Raw genomic sequence first — 24,243 nt, forward strand, 5'->3', positions numbered from 1 at the left:
ATGCTCCACCGGGGAACTGCAAGGCTCCTCGCAGGAACGCGGCAGTTCACCACGCCACGCGTGCTCACACCTTCTTTAATGTTCCTCCGTGTGCTTCTGGGGTCTTCCAGGAACTCTTATATCCGTTAAGTCAGAGCACGGCGGCTGACTTGCTAGGATCTCCGAGGAAGCGTGGCTTCGGGACCGGAAGCACCTCCGGTTGCCGGGGGAACGCCGCGCGCCTAAGCGCCGGCCCAGTTAGTGATGCTGGCGCTGCGGCTGAGGCTACCGTTTCACCCAACTCGTAGACGCGGGTTAGCTCAGGACCAGTGATCCTTCCTATCGAGGCACAGAGAGGAAGGCTGGGAGACTCACGCGTGAGTGCATCCATCCATGAGGCCCGCAGACTAACCTCAAAAACCAGGTATTTGCCCACCGACAATTCTGTCGCCAGCGGCGCCCCCTCACATTCCCCTCCCTGCGGCCCCCAGTTTTAGAATCGCTCTTTTCCGTGTTTTTCACTCCGTGTAGTCGTTCCTAATGCGTGAGAGGTGGAAAAGGAGAAGTGAGCTTCTACGGTGAGTACTGGCAACCCCCACAAACTCATTGAACTTGTTTGACGGAATTTGTGTTTCTTTGGTTCGTTTTAACACTACCCAGTTTGGAAGTTTTTGTTTGGTGGGTGGGAAGTGTAATTGAAATTTCATTATCAAAAACTGAAAGCCAAATAAAAATGTTTGTTTGGGGTAGTAGGAGTGTGCTATCCACTTCACTCTGGAGACATCTTTGAAGTTTACAAAGTACCATTCCTGCTATTTTCTCTGCTCGTCCATTATGTCTGGAGCTTATGTTCCAAGTTCTTACCTGGATAACATCCTAATTCTTCAGGACTTTTCTGTCAACAAGTAGTCCTTTAGAAGGCAATTTCTCACATAACAATCAAGAGAATGTGACTGGTGGGCAAAGAGAGAAAAACAGTAAGATAAACTAGAAAGGTAGATTGGCACCAGATTGTGAACAGCCTTAAAAGTTACACATGCAAGTTTGGACTTTATTCCGAAAGCCAGTAACTCCCAGTAGTGACAGTACATCAGAAATACTGTGTAGCTTTTTACAATACAGATGCCCTGATCCCATCTTCAGAAATATCAATCCAGTCGATTCCAGTAGGCAGCCAGGGTTGAGAATGAAGGCGGAAGGAGTAGGGAGCTACAGAACACTGTAATTGTATCTCCCACTGTTCACTTAGGACATGATACTTAAATGTTGAGGGGCTTGAATTATTTTTTATTTCCTTATTTCATGCATGCAAAGGTAAACTTACAGAAGTGTGTAGTTACTAAGGAATAGAAGCATACGTAAGGCCATGTGAGTTGTTTATAAAGCAACTTCAATGAATGTAATTACATCTTTTAGAACAACTGACTTCTCTTTTAAATTGTATGCCCCAAAATATTTCAATAACAGCATTAGGTGTTTGATAATCTATGAAAAAGGGATGGAAAGTCACAATCCACATTTCTTTGCAAAATGAATATTCAGGTATCAAACTTCTGACGATCGATGTTTTATAGTAGATGTCCAGAGGAGAATAATGTGAAAAGTGGTCACATTTTTAAAAATCTGTTCAAAATTGTATGGAAAAGGGAATATGTAAGCCTTTATATTAGTATTTTTAGTACAGTAACAAAGTGAGTAAAATTTACTTTGGATTAAAATTGTGTGAATTGTTTTATGATACCAGAAGGCTAGCTTAAAGTAGATTCTACAAATGCTTATCCTTAAGCTGGGATACAAAGGAATGGATTGAGTGAGATTTTAATCTCCAACACAAGGGGAAAAGTCGATTCAAGTGAAACAAATGGAGTATCTGACATCAAACCCATTCCTTGGGTAAGACAACTGTGACTCTTGTTATAGCTCCCATGCTTGGATGGGTCACTGCACGTTTTTTTTCGGAACATCATTAAAATTCAATTTGGAGATTTGTATCCTTAATGATCTCCTAAGGGTCCTAAGCAAAACTGATGATGCAGCCTCCTTCCAGATACAGTTGTCTTGGAAGCCTCTTATCGTGTAAGTTGCTGCAGCCTCACATCCTTCAAGGTATGGCCTTGTCTGGGCAGGTGTAGGATAAAAAATACTGAAGGAGCTGTAAGATGACAGGCTTCTGGAACCTGAGACAGCAATGAGAATAAATCAAATAAATGAGATTAATATTTAGAGAACTTTGAAAATGATGGTCCAGAGAGTAATAGGAAATGTTTGGAACACAGGTGTATTGTAGTTGCTGCTGTAGCAGTCCGTTTGGCAGTTGAGGGCTGGCAAAAGGGGTATCTTTTTCTCCCACCACATAATAATATTTTGGTAGGTGATGGACTCAAAGGGAACACCTTTGGAAAGTTTCATGTGGAGGAGACCTGACTTCTAATTTTGACGGTACCTTGGAAGGATAAGAAGAGCCATAAAGACAACACATAGCAAGCAATATATCATTAGCAATTTTATATGACTGCAAAATACTTCTATTTGGATTGATAATGGAGTTTTGTTTTTTAAGTTTGAATTGGAAGTATTTTTTTCTTCCAAAGAAAGAATTGGTAAAGAAATGAACACTTCAGGGATGCGTTAACAAAAGAAACATTTACAATATTTGAGAAAACTAGATTAAAATCTAAAATTAGTATTTACTTTCTTGTTCTTTACAAGTATACTAAAATTCTTTTAAAGTAATACTTAGGATATTTCAGCTGAATTACAGTTTAAGAAAACAGATATTTATTAAGGTTCAATAAAATTGTGTTTGTATATGTGTATTTTATACATAACCTTCTTCCCAAATGGATTTGTAGTGACTTAAAGATATATGTAAGGACTAAGGGAAAATTAAGATAAATGTATCAGAATTCTGTGTTTCTGCTGATAGAAACACAACCTAAATTGGATATAATCAAGCAAACAAAAAGAGTGAATTTAATATTTATTACTGAAAAGTACAACAATGGAGCTGGCTTCAGAAAAAGTTTTAGCCAGTTGCTTAAGTGATATAGCCAAAATCTCATTTTTTTCTCTGTTTTCCTGGTCTGCCTTTTAATATCTTAGCTTCAGCCTTAGGCTCTACATAAACCCCATTGCCCATTGTTCCAGATTTCCAGAAACGGCTGCAGATATTTTCAAGTATCACAAACAGCAGACTCCACATGAATTTAACCACATTTTGTTCTTAAGTATTACAATATTACGATGAGAAATATACAGTTATTTCAAGGGCATTATTCTGTGTTGCCAGGGGTCGTAAGCTGTCAATTTGCATTTCAGTTAAGGCTCCTTTCTGGTAATCAGCTTATACTCTGTTTACTAAGTGCAAAGCTACATTGACTTGGTTTTCGTAACATCATTGTGTCTTTATAATATTAATTTTTTTACATACATGCTCATTTTCCATACTTCAGGTGCTTGTGTGTAATTTGTTTTTTCCTGACTTGCAGCTTTTTTATAAATATTTGAATCACATTATGGGATTGCTAGACAGACTTTCAGGCTTGCTTGGCCTGAAGAAGAAGGAGGTTAATGTTTTGTGCCTTGGGCTGGATAATAGTGGCAAAACAACAATCATTAACAAACTTAAACCTTCAAATGTAAGTATCTTTGTTAGATGCTTTATGTATTTTCTGCTAGAGGAAGTTAATATGCAGAATTACTTTGTTTGCTGTTGTAGCATCACATAGCCATGTTATGAAATATGTTAAGTTTGTAGAACCTTAAAGTAATAAGTATCAGTCAGCCATAATTTGCAGTGTTTTATGCAGGTATATAGGTAAATCTTGATTATTTAAATTGTAATATTTGCCAAATGTCTTTTTTCCTCAAAAGATCTTCACAGATTTGCCAAGTTTACTTTCAGGTAGCATTGCCTTCTTCTGGGCTCTCTTTAGAAGAGGTGCAAAACAGAGGGAAAGGTAAATCATTTTTATAGGCTCTATGGATAATTAGACAGTGTCCCAAGAGTGTGGTATGCATATCAGTAGTAGTAGACAAGATGACTTTAAGTCATTTAAGTAATAAGTACATTAATATATTATTTTAATAACTGAAAAATATGTAAAGCTAGCATATCCTACACCATATGAAGCACAAGTTAAAGCTAGGTTCTACTGCATATAAGGAAAACCCATGTACCAGTGAACTAAATAAAATAGAGGCTTCTTTTTCTGTCATCTGAATAATTCCAGAAGAGGTATTCCAGGGCTTGTGTAGCAGCTACACGGCCACAAGAGATCCAGGCATCTTCCATCTTTCTTCCATCTTTGCTCTGCGTCTTCCATCTCTTTCTGTGACTGGTTTTTACCCTTTTCATATCTCCACATGGTCACTTTGGTTTTAACTATATGTCTAGATTCTAAATCACAGGGGAGATGAATAGGGAAAAAGAATAGGCCTTCTTGCTAAATAAGCCTCTTTAAAGAGCTTACCCAGAAGCCCTGACTAATGACTTTTATTTACTGTGTTTCCCCGAAACTAAGACCTAACTGGACAGTCAGCTCTAATGAGTCTTTTGGAGCAAAAATTAATAAAAGACCTGGTCTTATTTTACTATAAAACTGGTATAATATAATAATATAATATAATACCGAGTCTTATATTAATATTTGCTCCAAAAGACGCATTAGAACTGATTGTCTGGCCAGGTCTTATTTCCTAGGAAACAGGGTACATCCCACTGGCTATCCCACTCTATAAATGAGGCTGGATTTGTTTGTAAAGTAGGGCATATTACTGCTTTCAGCATTAATAGGTATCCTGTAGGTATGGAAGAAGGGGAAAACCATATGAGGTAGATACCAGCATTTACTATTGTAAATAGATTTATTTAGGTAACAACCATTAGTCAAATAATGAAAAATGTTGAGTAAAAAGATAATATGGACTGCACAGACAGGGTAAAAAATAGGAAGCTGGTACTCTTAATGACTGAATGAATTGACAATGGGAAATATTGCTCCTAAATATGGTAATTAAAGGTAGACTTCATTGCCTCTAAGCAGTGCTTCAGGTTGGGCAGAATGAGAAGAAGCCTTACTGCTCCATTTCTTTTGCAACAGCTTCAGTGTTACTTCTGTTTAGTTGGAGATTGCTTTGGAATTACAAAAATGCCATTGTTTCTTTTCTTCTAGTCATTATTGCCTTCTTTTATATAGATGAGTTTACCATGTGAAAATAACTGGCTCCTGGTGTATTTTCAGGTGGGAGTTAGGTTGAGGCAGCCGGGATAAGATGAAAATGGATTTGGAAGGTAATTTAGATGTTTTAGGGGGCATCCCCCACTGAGTTGGCAGTCACTTGAGATATGCATGCTAAAGTCAGGCTTTATTGAAAAGATTGATGTTTGGAGGGCAAGGTTTAGGTCTGGCCAGAGGACTTGCTAACACTCTCTTGAATTGAGATTAACCTCCCAAAATTTCAAGGTTTCCTCCTCGGGGACAGATGCAATTCTAGGTTTACTGCATAGCTAAGAACAGATGAGAATGCATGCTTGCGATAAGCGTGTGGCTCTCAAATGAGAGAGAGACAGAGAAGCAGAACCAAGGATATTCAGTTTCATTCTACAAACTGAGCAGTCAAAGTCATTTTTCCCCCTATGGCGAGAAATCAATTGGGAAAGAGGAGATAGAGAAACTAGGAGGGTCATTTTAATGGAATTTTCTCTATGTGGAAACAGGAAAAGAGATTGTTCTCCAATAAGGAAAAGAACAGGTTAAAAAGCCGACATACATTGCAGTCTGACTCCTGACCTAGGTGATTATAATAAATTTATTTATCAGTCCTCAAGAGGAAGATATAGCATGTTACTCAATTGGATGGGGTCCAGAATTGAATTTAGAGAATAGTGCATATATTGTAAAAGCAGAACCATACCCACCTGTGCCTGAAAGGTATTTTTTTTTTTAAAGAGATCTCAAATAACTACAAAATGATTTGAATCAGAGCCAGAGTTAATAGCCCACAAATGGACCAACCCTCCAGTGCCCACTATACTCAAATTGGGAGAAATAACATTCAAAGAACAAAATAGAAATTGCAGTCTCTTCCTCTGTCATTCCCAACAGGACAGTGATCTTCTGTCCCCAGACATGGTTATTAATATAGGAATAATCTTTTATATGGATGGGAACAGCTTTCTTCCAAAAACAGAATTGGTTTTTTGAAGACACTTGCTCTTAATGGAATTTTTTTTCATAATTTCTTCTGTCATTTCTAGAGATTTGGGGCAAAAGAGGAAGGAGGCAGCATGTGCTCACTCTGTCATCATAAAATATTCTAATTCTCTCCATTTCAGAAAGACCTAATGGAAGACCACTACTGACCCTGCCTAACACATCACATTAGGGAGAGCCCCCAGAAAAACCAGGGTACACAGCCAATAACTAAAGCTTTCTAATTAATATTTTGTTACTTTCCCACATCCCTGTATCTGTTACCTCTGGTGCATTGTGGAACTAGCCTAGACTAGCTCCATGGCTATTCTAAGGAAATCACCTAATTTTTGACACCGCTTCCTGAGCCTTAATCTTCAGGCAACCATCCTTTCTCTGAATAATTGACCTCTAGATCCTCAGAGAGTCAATTGCTTTGATTTTTTAAAAACACTTGGTGATAATTGCCGAGAAGCCACTCGAAATAGGACTTTTTAAAGACCCGGAAACCTCTGTCACTCAGGGGGTCACTATAAATATAACACTTGCTTCCTCCATATCTTTGAACCCATGAAGAGGCTCTTGTGAGCTTAGATTCACTATTAGAAACATTATTTTTAATGAATAAGTGAATTATAGAAATCTACAATACTCTATCAGAAAAGTCTTACAAAAAAAATTGCAAATCTCATTTTATAGTAAAGTAGTCTCTTATTTTTTTGTGCATAATATCAGTTTCTAGGTAGCCAGATACTTCCTGGACCCAAAATGGTTTTTAATATTAAGCTGTCCCAATGTTTATTATTTATATATTGAGATTGCTGGTGTTTTCTAAACTGATGCAGAGAGAGAGCGGGAACATTTTAACCTGATCACTCTTTTCAAGAATTTGGTCTTAGCTGTCATTTTCTTAGAAATGGATTCTAGAAACACGTTTCTGTTAAAATTCCCATTTTTCCCCCATTCCCCAACATACATGCTCTCATTCTATCACATCATCCAGTTTTATATTCTTAGCGTTTAAAACAATCTGAAATTATGTTGCATATTCAGTTGATAACTTGTTTATTAAATGTTTCTTCATTATAAATTTAAATTCTGTAAGAGCATAAATCTTATATTGTTCAACACTGAATGCCAAATACCTAGAATATTGTTTGGTAATTAATATATTTTTGGACAGATGAACTGATCAGTGATTATTTTATTTTCATTTTTGATCAGGGAATGATTATTGATTAATTTTATCCCTATAAAGTAAAACAGGAAGTTAAAGGGGACCTTCTGTGGAAATGAAGAGTTTGTGAAGAATCTGGATCATTGTGGGGAGGCTAGACAAATGTTTTAATTACAATTCAGTGAAGACAAGGCTACCGTTTTCTGCTATTTTTTAAGATCTTTAACTTTCTCACTTTTTTACTGTTGGTATGTTTTTCCTAATAATAATAGCTGATGATTTACTCACAAGATTGGCACATGAAAAACCCTTAGATTCAAAAGGGGGGTATTTGGGGACAATAAAAATTAGGAAACTCTTCATTCCAAAGTTTGTTGTGAGGCACAAATCCAAGTACCAGGAAATAAATTCTGTCTAACATAAACAAAAAGAAAGATATTTTTGGAGGAATACTAGGCAGTTTATAAGATGGAAGGAAAAGCTGAATAAACAAACTTCAGAAAGGCAGAGCGAGGGCTGCTCTGAGAATTCCTTTTCAGTAGCAAATTACTATTAAGGTGACCAAGCTCCAGTGACTTTTCAGCTTCTGTCTTTCTATTTGAATTTTAAATTTCCAGAAGTAGACTAGCAATGTGAGTGTAATGTGAGGCAACAGTTTTCCCTTTACTCCTCCTGTTTTCATATAAAAGCAACAAGATGAACTGAAGGGGGATTTTTTTTAAAGTTGTGCTTGTGGGAGTATAGAAACTTGGGGATAAGAATAAAGTCAGTGAGAATATAATTATAATAGCAAACGTTCGTAGGGTATTACTGTGGACCAGACACTGTGGGGAGTATTTTGCACCATTAACTCATTTAATTCTCATGATAACTTTATGAGTTAAGGATAGTAATACAGTTCACATTTGAGAAAACTAAGGCTTAGAGAAGTTCGGTAGCTTGTCTAAGGTAGAATATTAGCAATTTGCGGTAATTAGGAGTAATTCGGAGGCTGTTACAGTAATTCAAAGCAAGAATTGATAAGGGCCTGATCTAAGTTAGTGAGACAGAGCCAGTAAAGCTTGGAGGATGCTTAAATAGAGAATGTTAAACAGGGAGGAGTCAAGAATAACTCCTACGCATCTGGATCAGAAAGTGGACGATTTTTATTCAAAAGGAAGGACAGTTTTGATGGTGGAAGTGTGAGGAGATACCTTGTTACGTACTCTGTATGAAGCATTTCTCTTGCCTGTGGGATTTGTCAGCAGGTCTTCTGCTGTGCTCTTGCCCACTTGCAGTCTCTGCTCCACAAAGAATTCCCTTCCATGTCCTTCGAGACCCTACCTCCCTTACTTCATTACATGCAGCTCTTTCCCTTACGCAGTATACTCTAGACATACAGGCCTTCTCAGGGGTGAGTTTCTTCCTGTCCTAGGCTCATTGCGCTAGCCAATTCTTTTGACTAGAATGTTCTTTGCCAAGATCTTGTCATAGCTTTTCTCTTCTTGATATTCACTCCTGGGTCAGATGTCACCTCCTCAGCAAAGCTTTCCCTGAGCACCCTTCTTCAATGCCTCATACCAGTTGCCTCCCACCCCCTAGTCAACTTTCATTGCACTCATCACTTCCCCAAATTGTGTTCATTTGTAACTTAGCTGTTTATTGCTGTTTACCTCCTCTAGATTATAAACTCCATGAGAGCAAGGACCGTGTACATTCACCATCTGCTCGTGAGGAGAGTTCCCAGGGCCCATATGAGCCTAATAAGTATGTGTTGAAAGATTAGAAAGTCCTATATGTGAACTCGGAGTGACTTCTCAAACCACTTTAAATCCATGATAACTTGCAGCAAGCCACAAAATGTGAATTAATACAAACATGTTATACAAATTCATAATTAGTAAACCTTAAACTTCTATAAAGAATTTATAATCACTTCTCGGCCTTTTGGCTAAATTTGAGTGAAGAATTTACAGTGATTCCCATTGCAAAAATTATAATTTTGTCAAATCCTGTCGTCTCCTTAGTGGCAGATTTTAAAATTGGAAAATCTGGATGCCTTTTTTTAACCTGAGGAAAAAAATTCATCTTTGATAATTGCAAATTTCTATACTTTGTCTTTTCTCTTAAAGGCTCAATCTCAAGATATAGTTCCAACGATAGGATTCAGCATAGAAAAATTCAAATCATCCAGGTAATTCACTTTATAATATGTGACTAAAAAGTTGTGGGTGAAAATGATATTAGATCTACCTCGTCATTCCTCCTACGCTTAGAAATAATAATTTGTTGTTTCAGAAGCTCGTACAAAATATGTTTATGCCACTACCTCTGAATTATTTTTCAGAATATAGAGGTTAGACAAACTCATATCACTAGCAAAAACAAACCATTTTTTTTATATGTTGCTCATTGCAAAACCATATTTCAATAAATTTATTTTATGGCATTTGTACTTGAAAATTGGCCCAAGATGAATATTGTATATTCAAGAATGGTTTCTTAGATTGAAAGCAATTTAAATTTTTAAGTGAAAGTTACACGTTAAAGTTAGTAGCTTACAATGTAGTCACGTTTTTTTGTTGTTGTTGTTTTTGTAGTTTGTCTTTTACAGTGTTTGACATGTCAGGTCAAGGAAGATACAGAAATCTCTGGGAACACTATTATAAGTAAGTATGTATGTGAATTTTGGTTAACTGGATGGGTATATTTTAATAACAAATAGATTAGACAGTCAAATGATTACATGGAGTGGGTTGTAGTGTTCATTTTTCATATAATTTAAGCACATTTCCTAACTTAAAAAAAAGTGCAGTCATACTTTACATTATTTCTCAAATGCGTGAAATCCTTCATAACCTTGAGCCTTTGCATGTGCTGTTCTGTTTTTAGCACCGGGTTCTACCCTACCTTTCTGTAGTTTCAAGTTAATATAGTCATGCCTTAAGGACTAGCTCAAAAGTCACCTCCTCTTTGAAATTCACTGTTTTGCCCCATTGTTCTGTCACCAGTGTTCTCACAGTACTTTCATATCCTTGTAATCATACTTAGTTATGTCCTAAAGTCATATAGAATAGCCGCCTCCCTAATGGGATTGGGAATTCCTCAAGGGCAGGGTTTATTGCTCATTCAGATTATTTCTTCAAGGCCAAGTAAATATTTATTGAATAAATTTAGTTAAAATAACAGTGCTGTCCAACAGCTGATCCATTTGTCCTACAAGCAATTCTAAACAAGATATTTTTCAGCATATGCAGATCAAGTGCTCACTAAGGATGTTGGATCAACAGCTGTCAAGTTAAGGATCCAAATGTATCTGAAGGGCAGTATAACTCACTTTTGGAGTCTGAAACTTAAAAACAGTATCCCTTGACTAAATGCCCTTTTGTCCTTATGAACTCTTATCTTGAAATGGTATGCGATGACTGCCAGATCAGATTTTTATTTTTATTGATTAATTCTTTCCTGCTAATGTGGGAATGAACATTATATTTCTCAGATATGAACCAAGGAGATTCATTTCAGATATTCTTTTCAGTGATTGCTTGAATAGATTGAAGGCCTATTTAAATCATACATGTACAGGTGACCTCTGAGGTAGAAGGAAAAGAGGGCTTCAGATCTGAGAGTCACTTTGGAAAAGGAAAAGTGGCATGTTTCTGATATCCTGCATTAAACTTCCTAGGGAAATGTGAGTTGTTTTGTTTTTTAAGGAAACCTGAGTTTTCCGTATACGATTTTTTAATTCCTGCTCCAATTAGTAAAAATTCATTTAAAAAAAAAAATTTACTGTGAGGCATGGCCAGAGGAATGAGTCACGGGCAACCAAAATTGGTTTATTACAATTTATTTGGTGTGTTTGAGCTGCAGGTCAGGCTAGAGAAGACCATAATCTCCCCAAGCAGAGAGGGGTATGGAGTTTTATAGGAGGGGGATAAACAAGACTGTTCCCCCTTTAATGCTTCAGGGGTTTTTCATTGGCAAAGGGTTTCAGGGCATGACCAAGCCCTCCGGCTCCACACCGGGGCCCCAGGTCACTGTCCGGGGACCTGACCTCCCAGGCCCAATGATCACTGGCCCCTAGGAGATAAAGCAAGACAGGATCCAGACAAGATGGCTTTTATGATAAGGTTTTTTGCTCCTGGCCTAAATATGGCTTAACATTTACTTTCACTACTTTTATAAAAATAACATTTTTTTTAATTACAGGAAAAAAATACGTAGAAAAGAGTACTTCAAAAAAAGGAAACTTTCTGATTTTAACTCCTTTTTCTTCAAAATCTTTTTGGAAGAAATTACTGAATTCAGAAATATTATACATAAATTGTAGATTGAATGGTGAGGAATCTACAATAATAGTAAATTTATTTCTTGTAGCTCTATACTTTCATGATTATTAAAAAACAAGCTCATTTTAATCTATCAGACTGAAAGAGATTAAAAAGATTAATTAAGTCTACTGTAGGCAAAAGGAGTCACTTTAGTGGGAATGTTAATCTTTTTCAGGATAATTTATCAATATCTGTTAAAATGAGAAATGTTTGTGCCCTTCAGCTATCATTTTTGCTTTACGAAATGTATCCTATGACTAAAACTAGTCAGTCAGAGATATGCATAGAAAGATGTGTTGAGCATTATTTATAGTGACATTTTTTTCACATTGCAATTATATAAAGGAAAATATTCTTAATAAAAATATGTGCTTAGTTTATATAGAGAGAAGAGAGTTGTTAGTGAAATATGCGCCAAGCCATTAATAGCATTTGTTTTGGAAATAATAAGATTATAAGGGAAATTTACTTTGTCATTTATATGATTATGTAATGTTAATTATTATATAATTTCTGCATATTACTCTTACAACATAAAAAAGTTATAAAATTAAGGAGTGTACACTTTTTAATGTTTAAAAAATACAGAAAAGAATATTTTAAAAGCTCCCCATAAATATCTCTCCTAATAAATTTACCATTGTTAATCATTTTGCTATGTTTCCTCTTTTTGGAAATATATAATATATACTTAATATAATTGCGAAAGGAGCCTTCTAAAATTATGTACAGTATGTAGTTTTTATTCTACTTTTTCAGTTAGCATTCTATGATAAGGGTAAATCAGACAAAAACATACAAAGAATATAACGTCAGTGGCTGTCTAATATTTTTTCATATGCCTGTGCCAAAATTTGCTTAATCATTTCTCTGTTTTTGGATATGAAGGTTTTTCTCAGTTTTTGAAGATTATAAACAATCCTTCAATTAACACCTTGCTGCATAAATCTTTGTCACAGTTCATGTTTCCTTCGAATAAATACCAGAAATAAAATTACTGTCTCAAAGTGATTGATTATACAACATTTTAAAGCTGTTGATAGATATTTCCAATTGTACCAGTCTCTATTTCCACTAGGAATTTATGATTGTGATAATCTGCATTCATTTTTTTAAATGATAGGAGAAAATGGTGTTTAAAAAGTTGTTTTACTTTTATATTTATATGATTACTAATGACATTGAACTCTAAACTCTTAATGTATGACTGGAATAAGTGAACTTCACTAGCAATTAATGAAATACAAGTAAAATAATATGTTGTTAGAATGGCAAAAATTGAAAAGAAAGAAAAGAGCTATGCTGATCAGTGGGTAGGAAAAATGCTGGTGGTAGTATAAATTGATACATTTCTGGAGGACAATTTCTCAATGTATATCTAAATTTTAAATTTTATATGTATTTCTAGAAATTTTATTCATAAGAACAGATGATAAAGTTTCAAGAATTTTTAGAAATGTATTTAGGACGTTGTTTATCTTGAAGTTTTACATACTAATGAAAATTGGAAATAACCTATAAGTCCAACAATTGAAGTTTGACACAGCCTTTGATGACACATCCATGCAGCGGAATACTTTATAACCATTAAAAAGAAAGTGTGCAGAGACAATCAGTGATTTTTGAAGTGCCTCCTTTATCTATAAGTGAATCAATCCTTAAACTAGTTCAGTGGCTGGCTATCAGCTTTAAAAAATCAAATGGAATAAAATAAAAGCTATTTGTATTGTTTTGTATTGTTTCGGGATTTATTTCAAATATATACTTATGTGTCTGTTTTATCTTAATAGAAAAATGTATGTCTCGCTATGGTTATGTTAAAAATATTTGAGAAACACTAGTGTGGAGCTTTAATGTTTCATATAAAAGTACTTCAAGCTATACTGCAAAAGATATCAAGGAAATGTACATATACATCAGAAAGGCAGGGTATAAAACAGGATTCCGTTCATACAGGTGTAGAGATTCATATGTGACTACACAAAGAAAATGTCCAAAGTGATTTACATGAAAACATTAATAATGATTATACCTGAGTAGTAGGGTTATGGTTGAACTTGCAATTTTTTGTAAATTATGAAACAAGTTGTTACATTTACCCTACGGGTATTATCATGTAAGTGAAAAGAAATTATTTTATATGAAATATCACTAATGGTTAATATATTAATCACTCATGAACGAATAAGAAACAGCACCAAAGCCATGATAAATGGACATAGGACTTGAAGAGGTAATAATACACAGATTAAGATATACAATTGAATAGGAAACATAGAAAATTGTGTAAGTTTATCTTTAATTTTTCTCGTTCTTTCTATTACTATACAGAGAAGGACAAGCCATTATTTTTGTCATTGACAGTAGTGATAGATTAAGAATGGTTGTGGCCAAAGAAGAACTTGAGACTCTTCTCAGTCATCCAGGTACATGTGTGTCTGTCAGTCCACGATGACTGTGCTTGGGCGTCTGTTTGCATATGGTACTTTGTTCTTTGATGTCAACAAAAAGTGGTGCTTTCACTGTGTAATTATCTTTTATTTAAAATTTTTTAATTAGAAAACATTTGTTATGCAGAACTCATAATATCTTTACTTATCGCATCACATATTTTTTAAATTGCAAAGCTTTTTGCAGTGTTTTCCAGATCTGTGATGTTTATTTTTCCCCAAAATAAAAATGGCCTTTTTTCTGATTGAATAAATAATGTGTCAATAGCCAAAAATGCAGACAGAAAAAAAGAATAAGAAAGTAGAAATCCATATATTTCACACTCATTAAAATGATTTTGGTTATCATATTTTCACGCGTATATGTGTGTATGTATGTATAATCATAGCATTTCTTGTATACATATTGTGGGAACTCTTTTAAAAAATATCTTTTCTCTTTTAAACTGCAACCCCCCCGCTTTCAAGATACCACTATTAACAATTTGGTATTTTTTGTGTATATATATATATATCCTTTATATATCCATATACGTATCTATAACTACTATCTATATTACACACACACATTTGCGTCATACCTTTATATATCCATATACGTATCTATATCTGCTATCTATATTACACCCACGCGTGCGCACAGGCACACATGCACCAAAGGCATATATAGGGTGGGGGCTATGAGGACTGTCATTGTTATTTGCTAAAATAGGATTATATTCTATACTTCTGCACCTCCCTAACCTCAAACACTACATGATGGAAATCCTTTCAAGTCAGATTGTATATATATAATTATTCTTTTTAATGATGCCTAATATGCCATTCTATGAGTGTATCACGGTGTATTCACCTATTAGTGGATATTATTCTTTTTTTTTCCACACTGCAAACAATGCTCCAGTATCTATTGTATAACTACATTTCTTGCCTTACTCATGTCTGAGAAAAGATTTTAAGTGGTCTTTTTGCTAGAACTTTTAGAAAAGCATGGTGATTTAAAAGAAATGTGGATTTGTTAGAAATGGAGCAAAAATAGTGTGGGTCTTTATAACAGTTCTTGCTGTTTAACCACAATATCTTAGGTATTTTTATTAGAAAACCTCAAGCTTATTCAAATATTTTTGGGGGAAAATTACCCAGCCTGTGCTTTTTATGTGACTTTTTCACTTTAAAAAAAATAATAATGGTCTTTTATCTGGGTTGGGAATGCATTTTTTAATATGCATTACCTTTGTGTTAATCTTTCCACTTTCTCCTCAAAAATTTGTTGTAATGTTGACCAATAAAATGAAATCATTCTTACAAAATCTGCTTCACATATAATGGGAACCTTGATTTTTTTCAAGAGAAGCTTTGTCTGTGTATCTTTATGTACTGATGCATTTATTTTATGGGATAGATTCCCAAAGGAGGGATTTCTCAGATGAAGTGTATATGAACTTTTTATTGAAGTATAAGTGGTATACAGTGAAATGCTCAGATCTTAAGTATATATATAGTTCAGTAATTTTGACAAATGAATACACTCATGTGACTACACTCCCTATCAAGAAACAGAACATTTTCATCACCCCAGAAAGTTCTCTCATGCCCCTTCCCAATCAATACCCACAGCTGATGCTAAAGGAACTACTAATCTGATTTCTGTTACCAGATTATTTTTACCTATTCTGCAATTTCATATAAGGGGGAAGGAGTACATATAATTTTGTGCATAGGTTTTTTTCATTCAGCATAATGTTTTTTGGAGTCACTCATGATGTTTTATGTATCACTTGTTTATCCCGTTTTACTGCTTTGTAATATTTTATCATATGAATATACCACAGTTTGTTTATCTACTCTCCTTCTCTCAGTTGACATCTGAGCTGTTTCTACTTTAGGGCTATTATGAATAAACCTGCTATGAACATTTTTGTAAAAGGCTTTTTGTAGACATATGTTTTTATTTCTCTTGGATAAATTCCTAGTAACAGTAATGCTGGGTCATAGGGTAGATGTATGGATAATATTTTAAGAAACTACCAGATAAATTTTCAATGAAGTTAATACTATCTTGCGTTTCAATAGCAATATAGAAGAGCTTCAGTTGTTCCACATCCTCTTCAATGAATGATGTTAAGGTTCTTTCATTTCAGTCTTTCTCCTGAATGGAGAAAGGATCTAATTGTACTTTTAATTTGCGTTTTCCTGATGACTAATAATGTTGAGCACTTTTTCTTGTTCTATTGGCCAATCTTATACATTCTCTTAAATGTCGTTTTAAATCTTTTGCCCATTTGTTTAATTAGGTTGTTTGTCTTCTTATTGATATATAAGATTTCTTTATGTATTCTAGATTTAAAGACTGTCAAATATATGTGTTTTAAAGGTATTTTTTCAGTCTGTGACTTCCTTTTTATTTTCTTTACAGTACCTTTTATGAATAGATGTATCCAGTTTTTATGAAGTCTAATTTATCATTTATATATATATATACATTTTTTCTATGTACTCTCTAAGAAATCTTTGCCTATTCTAAGATTGCTCAAATATTCTATGTTTTCTTATAATAGCTTTATAGTTTTAGCTTCTATATTTAGGTCTGGAATCCATCTTGAATTAATTTTTGTGCTTTTTTTTTTTTTGTACGCATACCCAGTTGTCTCAGAATCCATTTGTTGAAAAAATTTCCTTTTCCACTAAATTACTTGTCAAAATCGCTTGACTTTCAACCTTTATCAAATATAATTTGACTGTATGTAGGTAGATCTGTTTCTGGACTTTGTTCTGTTCCATCGATCTCTTTATGTCCTTTCACACTGTCTTGATTATTATAGATGTATAATAAATCTTGAAATCAGATAAGATAAATTTTCCAACCCTGGTCTGCTTTTGAAAAATTATTTTGGTAGTTTTAGGTCTTCCATACTTTTAAATAATTTTTAAATCAGCATGTTAATTTGTAAAGAAAACCCAGCTGAGATTTTATTTTTATTGCTTTTGTGGATAATTGATATTTAACATTAGACTTAACATTGAATGTTTCAACTCATGAGCATGGTATGTCATCTCATTTATTCATGCTTTTCTAAGTTATTTAAGTTATCTTTTACAGATTTCTATGTAAAAGTCTTACACATCTTTCATTCAGTTTATATTTTTTATATTTTGAAAGCTATTGTAAGTAGTACATTTTGTTTCATATTTTAATGGTTCATTGCTAGTTTGTGAAAATATCAACTTTGTATTCTAGGATATTGTTAAATTTATTTACTCGAATCATTTTTCTGTACATTTCTTAGAATTTTCTGTGTATAAAATCATGTCTTCTGCAACAACAACAAGAAACATTCTGCTTCCTTTTTAGTTTTTTTATCTTTTTATTCTTTATCTTGTTTTATTGCATTGGCTAGGACCTCCAGTACAATGTTGAATAGAAGTGGTAAGTCTCGTTGTATTCCCATTTTTTTGTTGCTGTTGAGATATAATTGACATGTAACATTATATTAGTTTCTTTACATAGTCCAGATAAAAGACCATTATTTTTTTTTAAAGTGAAAAAGTCACATAAAAAGCACAGGCTGGGTAATTTTTCATAACAGGTATGAAATAGTATCTCATTGTGGTTTTGATTTGCATTTCCCTAATAGCTAGTGAAGTTGAACTTCTTTTCATGTATCTTTTAGCCATTTAAATGTATTCTTAGGAAAATTGTTCAGTCTTCTGCCCATTTTTTAATTAAATTATTTGTTTTTGTTGTTGTTTTTGAGTTGTATGAGTTCTTTATATATTTTGGATCATAGCCCATTACCACAGGTATTGTTCTCCCATTGGGTTGATGCCTTTTTGTTTTGTCAATGGTTTCTTTGGCTGTGCAGAAATGCAGAAACTTTTTAGTTTGATATGGTCCTGTTCATTTATTTTTGCTTTTACTTCCCTTGCCTTTGGAGACAAATTCATAAAATCCTCTCTGAGACCAACCTCCATAAGTTTAGACCTATGTTTTCTTCTATGTATTTTATTGTTTCTTATGTGTAGGTCTTTGTGCCATTTTGAGTTAATTTTTGTGATTGGTATCAAATAGCAGTCTAGTCATTCTTTTTCATGTAGCTTTCCATATTTCCCTTTAATAAATTTATTAAAGAGGTTTTCTTTTCTCTATTGTATGCTTTTGGCTTCTTTATTGAAAATTAGTTGCCCATATACATGTAGGTTTATTTCTGGGCTCTCAGTTCTGTTCCATTGGTCTCTGTGTTTGTATTTCTGGCAATACAATACTCTTTTGATTCTTGTAGCTATGTAGTATAATTTGAAGTCAGGGAGTACGATTGCCTCCAGGTTTGTTCCTTTTTCTCAAGATTGCTTTGGTTATTTGGGGTTTTTTGTAGTTTCATACAAATTTGATGATTTTTTTTTGGTCTATTTCATTGAAAAATGCCATTGGGATTTTGATGGGGATTGTATTAAATCTGTCTATTGCTTTGGGTAATATGGTTATTTTGACTATGTTGGTTTTTCCAACCCATGAACACAGAATATCTTTTCATTTTTTTATCTTCTTCCATTTCTTTCAGTAATTTATTGTAGTTTTCAGTGTATTGGTCCGTCACATCGTTTAAGTTTATTGCTAGGTATTCTTTTTATTGCAATTGCAAATGAAATTGTCTTTTCATTTCTTTCTCTAAAATTCCATTGTTAATATATAGGAACATAGTGGATTTTCTACATTGACTTTGTATTCTGCACCTTTACTGCATTTTTAAATTATTCTAATAGCTTTTTGGTGGAGTCTTTATGGTTTTCTATATAAAGAATCATGTCATCTGCAAAAAGTGACAGTTTGACTTCTTCATTCCCAATTTGGATGTCTTTTATTTCTTTCTCTTGCCTGATTGCTCTGCCTAGGACTTCCAATACTGTGTTGAATAACAGTAGTGAGAGTGGTCATGCTTGTCCTGTTCCTGATCTTAGAGGAAAAGCTTTCAGTTTTTCACTATTGAGTATATTAGCTGAGGATTTATCATCTGTGGCCTTTACTATGTTGAGGTACTTTCCTTCTCTACCTATTTTATTGAGTGTTTTAATCATAAATGGATGTTGTATCTTGTGAAATGCTTTTTCTGCATCATTGATATGATCATATGATTTTTATTTTTTATTTTATTAGTGTAGTGTGTCACATAGATCTATTTGCAAATGTTGAACCATTCTTGCGCTCCTGGAATGAACCCCATTTGGTTGTGATACATAATTTTTTAATGTATTTGATTTGCTAATATTTTGTTTAGGATTTTTGCATCTGTATTCATCTGAGATACTGGTCTGTAATTTTCTTTTATTGTGCGTCATCCTTGCCAGGTTTTGTAATCGGGGTAATGTCTTCATAAAATGAGTTACGAACTATTGCCTTTTCTTCATTTTTTTGGAAGAGTTTGAGAAGGGTAAATAGATATTAAATCTTCTTGGAATGTTAGGTAGAATTCACTAGTGAAGTAGTCTGGTCCTGGACTTTTATTTTTGAGGAAGTTTTTGATGACTATTTCAATTTCTGTACTATTGATCATTCTATTTATATTTTCCAGTTCTAAATGATTCAGTATTGAAAGGTTATATATTTCTAAGAACTTGTCCATTTCTTCTAGGTTATCAAATTTGGTGGCATGTAGTCTTTCATAGTATTCTTGTATTTCTTTGTATTTCTGTGGTATCCATTGTAACTTCTCTTTTATTTCTGATTTTGTTTATTTAAGTCTTTTTTTTTCCTTTAGTGAGTCTAGCCAAAGGTTTAATTTTATTTATCTTTTCAAAGAACCAGCTTTTTGTTGCATTAACTTTTTCTACTGTCTTTTTGTTCTCTATTTCATCTAATTCTGCTCTAATTTTTATTATTTCCTTCATTCTACTGACTTTGGTCTTTGTTCTTCTAAGTTTTTTTAAGGTGCAATGTTAGGTTGTTTATTTGAGATTTTTCTTGTTTCTTTAGATAGGTCTATAATGATATAAACTTCCCTCTTATTACCACTTTAGCTCTATCCCAAAAATTTTGGTATGTTGTATTGTCACTCTCATTTGTCTCTATGTCTCTTTTGAGCTCTTCTTTTATTTCTTTGATGCAGTTACTGTTTTGTAGATTGTTGATTATCCACATATTTGTGGGTTTTCCGCTTTCCTTTGTCAGTTGATTTCCAATTTCAAAGCACTGTGGTTGGAGAATATGCTTGGTATGATTTCAGTCTTCTTAAATTTCTTGAGGCTAGTTTTGTGTCCCAACAGTGGTCTATCATTGAGAATGTTCCACGTGCACTAGAGAAGAATGTGTATTATGGTGTTCTAAGATGGAAAGCTCTGTAAATATCAGTTATGTCTGTGTGGTCTAATGTGTCATTTAAGGCCAATATTTATTTCCCTTTTGATTTTCTATTTGGATGATCTAACCATAACTGTTAATGGAGTATTTAGGTCCCCTACTATAATTGTGTTTTTGTCAGTGTCTCCCTTTAGTTCTGTTAGTAGTTGCTTTATATATTTTGTTACTCCCATGTTGGGTGTATTTATATTAATAAGTTATGTTTTTTTAATGTATTATCCTCTTTATCATTATAAAATATCCATCTTTGTCTCTTGTTACCTTTTTTATCTTGAAATCTATTTTATCAGATATAAGTATGGCTACACTGCTTTCCTCTGGATGATGTTTGCTTGGAGTATCATTTTCCACCCCTTCATTTTGTTTTGAGTCTACACTTGTCCTTGAAGCTGAGATCTGTCTCCTGAAGACAGCGTAGAGTTGAGTTTTGTTGTTTGGTCTAACCTGCTGCTCTCTGACTTTTAATTGATGAGTTCAGTCCATTTAAATTTAGGGTGATTATTGATATATAATGATTTCCCATAGCCATTTTATTTCTTGTTTTCTGGTAACTCTGCACTCCTTTCTTTTCCCTTGTCTTTCTGTCTGTTATTTTTATCAGGTGGTATTTTATGATTTTTTACCTCCATTTCCTCTTTCTTTACGTTATGTATCTCAGTTCTAGATTTTTTTTGGAGTGGTTACCATTAAGTTTATGTAAAAGAAATTTCATATATATAATCGTCTTTTTTCTTCAGCATGCATCTTATCTCCATTCCCCTTTGTAAATTCAGACCTTTACCCCTCCCTTTCATGTTTTTGTTGTCACAGATTATCCCTTTTTATGCTGTGAGGCCATTTCCACATTGTCTTTTTTTTTTTTAATTTTTTACCTCCTTTAACCTTTATGTTATATTTACGTGTTTAATACCCTTTTCTGAACAAGGATTGCAATTTCCTGCTTGTGTGTATCTGTTAGTTGTCTTGCTCATATTTTTATTTTCTTTTGTCTTTTTGTTTCAGGTAGAAGAATACCCTTCAGTATTTCCTGTAATGCAGGTCTTGTGGTGGCAAATTCCCTCATCTTTTGTATATCTGGAAAAGTCTTTATTTCTCCTTTATATCTAAAGGATAACTGCTGGATATATTATTTTTGGCTGGTGATTTCTCTCAATAATTTGAATATTTGATTTCACTCTCTCTTAGTTTGTAGTTTCTCATGAAAAACCTGATGATAATCTAATGGCATTTCCTTTATAGGTCACCGTCTTCTTTTTCCTAACTGCCTGGAGAATTCTTCCTTTGTCATTAATTTTTGACAGTTTTAATGTAATTTTCCTTGGAGAAGACCTTTTTGAATTGAGATAATTATGTGTCCTGTTAGGTTGTTGGATTTGAGGATTCAGTTCTTTTCATACTTTTGGGAACTTCTCATTATTTGTTTGAATAGCCTCTCTGTTCCCTTCTCTAACTCTTCTCTTTCTAATATACCCTTTATTCTTATATTGCTCTTTCTAATGTAGTCAGATAGTCTCGTAGAGTTCTTTCTTTTTTTTCTTTTCCCTCTCTATTCTCTCTCTTCGTCCACCTGAGTCATTTTGAAATTTTTATCTTCTATGTCACTAATTCCTTCTTCCATCTGGTCAGCTCTATTTCTTTTCTCAGTAATTCATTCTTCATCTCTTTTGTTGAGTTCTTCAGCTTCAGAATTTCTGTTTGGTTGTTTTTCATACCATGTTTTCCCGAAAATAAGACATACCCAGAAAATCAGCTCTAATGCCTCTTTTGGAGCAAAAATTAATGTAAGACCCAATCTTATAATATAAAACTGGGAATAATATAACATAATTAATATAATGTAATATAATAATATAACATGGGGTGTTATATTAATTTTTTAATGTAAGACCCACTCTTATTTTACTATAAGACTGGGTCTTTATAATATAATGTATAGTAAAATATAACATAATAAGACAATATAATACTGGGTCTTATATTAATTTTTGCTCCAAAAGACACATTAGAACTGATTATCCGGCTAGGTCTTATTTTCGGGAAAACATGGTAGTTTCAGTGCCTTTGTTGAAGAACTCTTTTTGTTCATTGATTGTGTTTCTGAGTTTGTTGAATTGCCTTTGTAAGTTTTTTTTTGTGTCTTGTTGAGTTTTTTTTAGACCTGCAATCTTGAATTCTCTGTCATTTAAATCACATTCTTCCATGTGTTTTCTTTTTCTGGAGATTTTTTTTATTTTCAGTATGAGTTCTTTTGTTATTTTGGTTATTCATTGTGTTTGATGAATTAGTTCTCTGGGCATTTGTGGGAATTAAAACTTTTTTAAGAGTTTGACGCTTCATTGTTAATCAGGTTGATAAATACAGTTGTTTTTTTTTTGTTTTCCAGAAGGTGGCGCTGAAGCATAATTTTTATTTTGTCTTACCTGCACTTCTAGGGTTTGGGGGATCTCTGTTGGGCAGTGTCGCCTTGGCTGTGGTAAAGCCTCCATATTCCCCAAGGAGGTAGGCGTCCCCTTTGCGACCTGGTCACCTCAGTCTCGGGGCACCATTCTTGTGGATTGAAAATGGTGGACTGTGGGTCTCCTGTGTGTTCCCGCCTTCCGATAGCCAGAATCTGCCAGCAGGGCTGCTCCCAGTTGACCCAGCTGCCTTTACCAGGCTGTGCAGCAGTGGGTAGGAGTTTGGGGGGGGGGGGGGAGAGGTGGCGATTTTGCGTGTCTGTGCTTCTGCTATTCCTCATGGGTTTAGCCACAGCAAGTACAGACCACTTTGCTTGTAAAGTTTTTTCCCAACCCTTTCGCTATCTGTCAAGTGAGGATTTTACTGCCAGGTGGGCCACAGGGGATTGATTGGTTCCCACATCTGCAGAGTCCTTTGTCCTGCAACTTGTTTTCACCATTTCTCTGACACCAACCTGGGCCAAGCCTTAATGTGTGCTAGCCACCCAGACCTGATTGCTGTCGCTGCCGGTCCAGTCTGGTGTGCCTAGTAGGGGCTGCACCCAAAACCTTCACTGCTGTCTGGAGTGCCAGGGTGGCAGCGAGCCCGGGCTGCTGCTGCACGTGGCTTGTGTCTCTGTTCTTCCCTGCTTCCTGTCAGCTGGTTGTTCAGATTAGCCCACCTTCAGCTCTCGCAATGCGCAATGTCTCAGGTGTCTGTGTGTGTTCAGCAGGGAATCCTTTGCTGAATTATAGTTGTGTATCTTGTTGTAACTTCAGGAGGAGAGACTGGAAGTCCTCTCATGTTACTGTGCTGCTAATGTCACCAGTTTTTGGTTTTCATTTTCTTATAATGTCCTCATCAGGATTATAGAGGCCTCATAAAATGAGTTGGAGAGTATATACTTTTTTTTACTTTTTGCTTTTTGGATTTGTGTAGAATTGGTATTGTTTCTTTCTTAAATGTTAGGTAAAATATACCAGTGAAGCCATCTGGGTCAGGATTTTGTGTCTGTTGGGGTGAGTGGAGGCGTGACTTAGGAATGCTAATCCTTAAATGATATAAGGTTATTCAAGTTCTATATTTCTTCTTAGGTCACTTTTGGTAATTTGTGACTAAATTAATGTATCTAAGTTGCCAAATTTATTGGCATAACACTGGTTATAACATCTTCTCCTTATATTTTTAATGTCTCCAAGATCTATCTGATATAACTTTTTATTCTTGATGTTGGTAATTTGTTTCCTTCCTTTCTTGCTCAATCTTTTAAAGAGTTTATTGGTTTTATTAATATTTAAAGAACTTCTGGCTTTGTGCTCTTGATTTATGCTCTTTTTACTTTCTG

At 34.4% G+C, this 24,243-nt stretch overlaps 1 protein-coding gene across 7 annotated transcripts in view; it reads left to right on the forward strand.

Annotated features, from left to right (window-relative positions):
• ARL6 (ARF like GTPase 6) overlaps nucleotides 1-24,243 on the forward strand; it is a 37,703-nt gene continuing 13,460 nt past the window's right edge. For 4 of the 7 annotated variants that reach the window (XR_013994833.1, XM_081071503.1, XM_081071501.1 and 1 more), the window contains exons 1-5: nucleotides 8-403; nucleotides 3,468-3,617; nucleotides 9,462-9,523; nucleotides 9,930-9,998; nucleotides 13,992-14,086. Coding sequence is in view for 5 of the 7 variants with exons in the window: in XM_081071503.1 (XP_080927629.1) it covers nucleotides 3,495-3,617; nucleotides 9,462-9,523; nucleotides 9,930-9,998; nucleotides 13,992-14,086 (349 nt within the window). In the remaining 2 variants the exon portion in view is untranslated. Of the gene's footprint in view, nucleotides 404-510; nucleotides 558-3,467; nucleotides 3,618-9,461; nucleotides 9,524-9,929; nucleotides 9,999-13,991; nucleotides 14,087-24,243 lie in introns of all 7 variants that reach the window. The other 3 variants (XR_013994832.1, XM_081071502.1, XM_081071500.1) reach the window with 1 other exon arrangement.

Source organism: Rhinolophus hipposideros (assembly GCF_964194185.1).
Source record: "Rhinolophus hipposideros genome assembly, chromosome: 2".
NCBI classification, from domain to species: Eukaryota; Metazoa; Chordata; class Mammalia; order Chiroptera; family Rhinolophidae; genus Rhinolophus; species Rhinolophus hipposideros.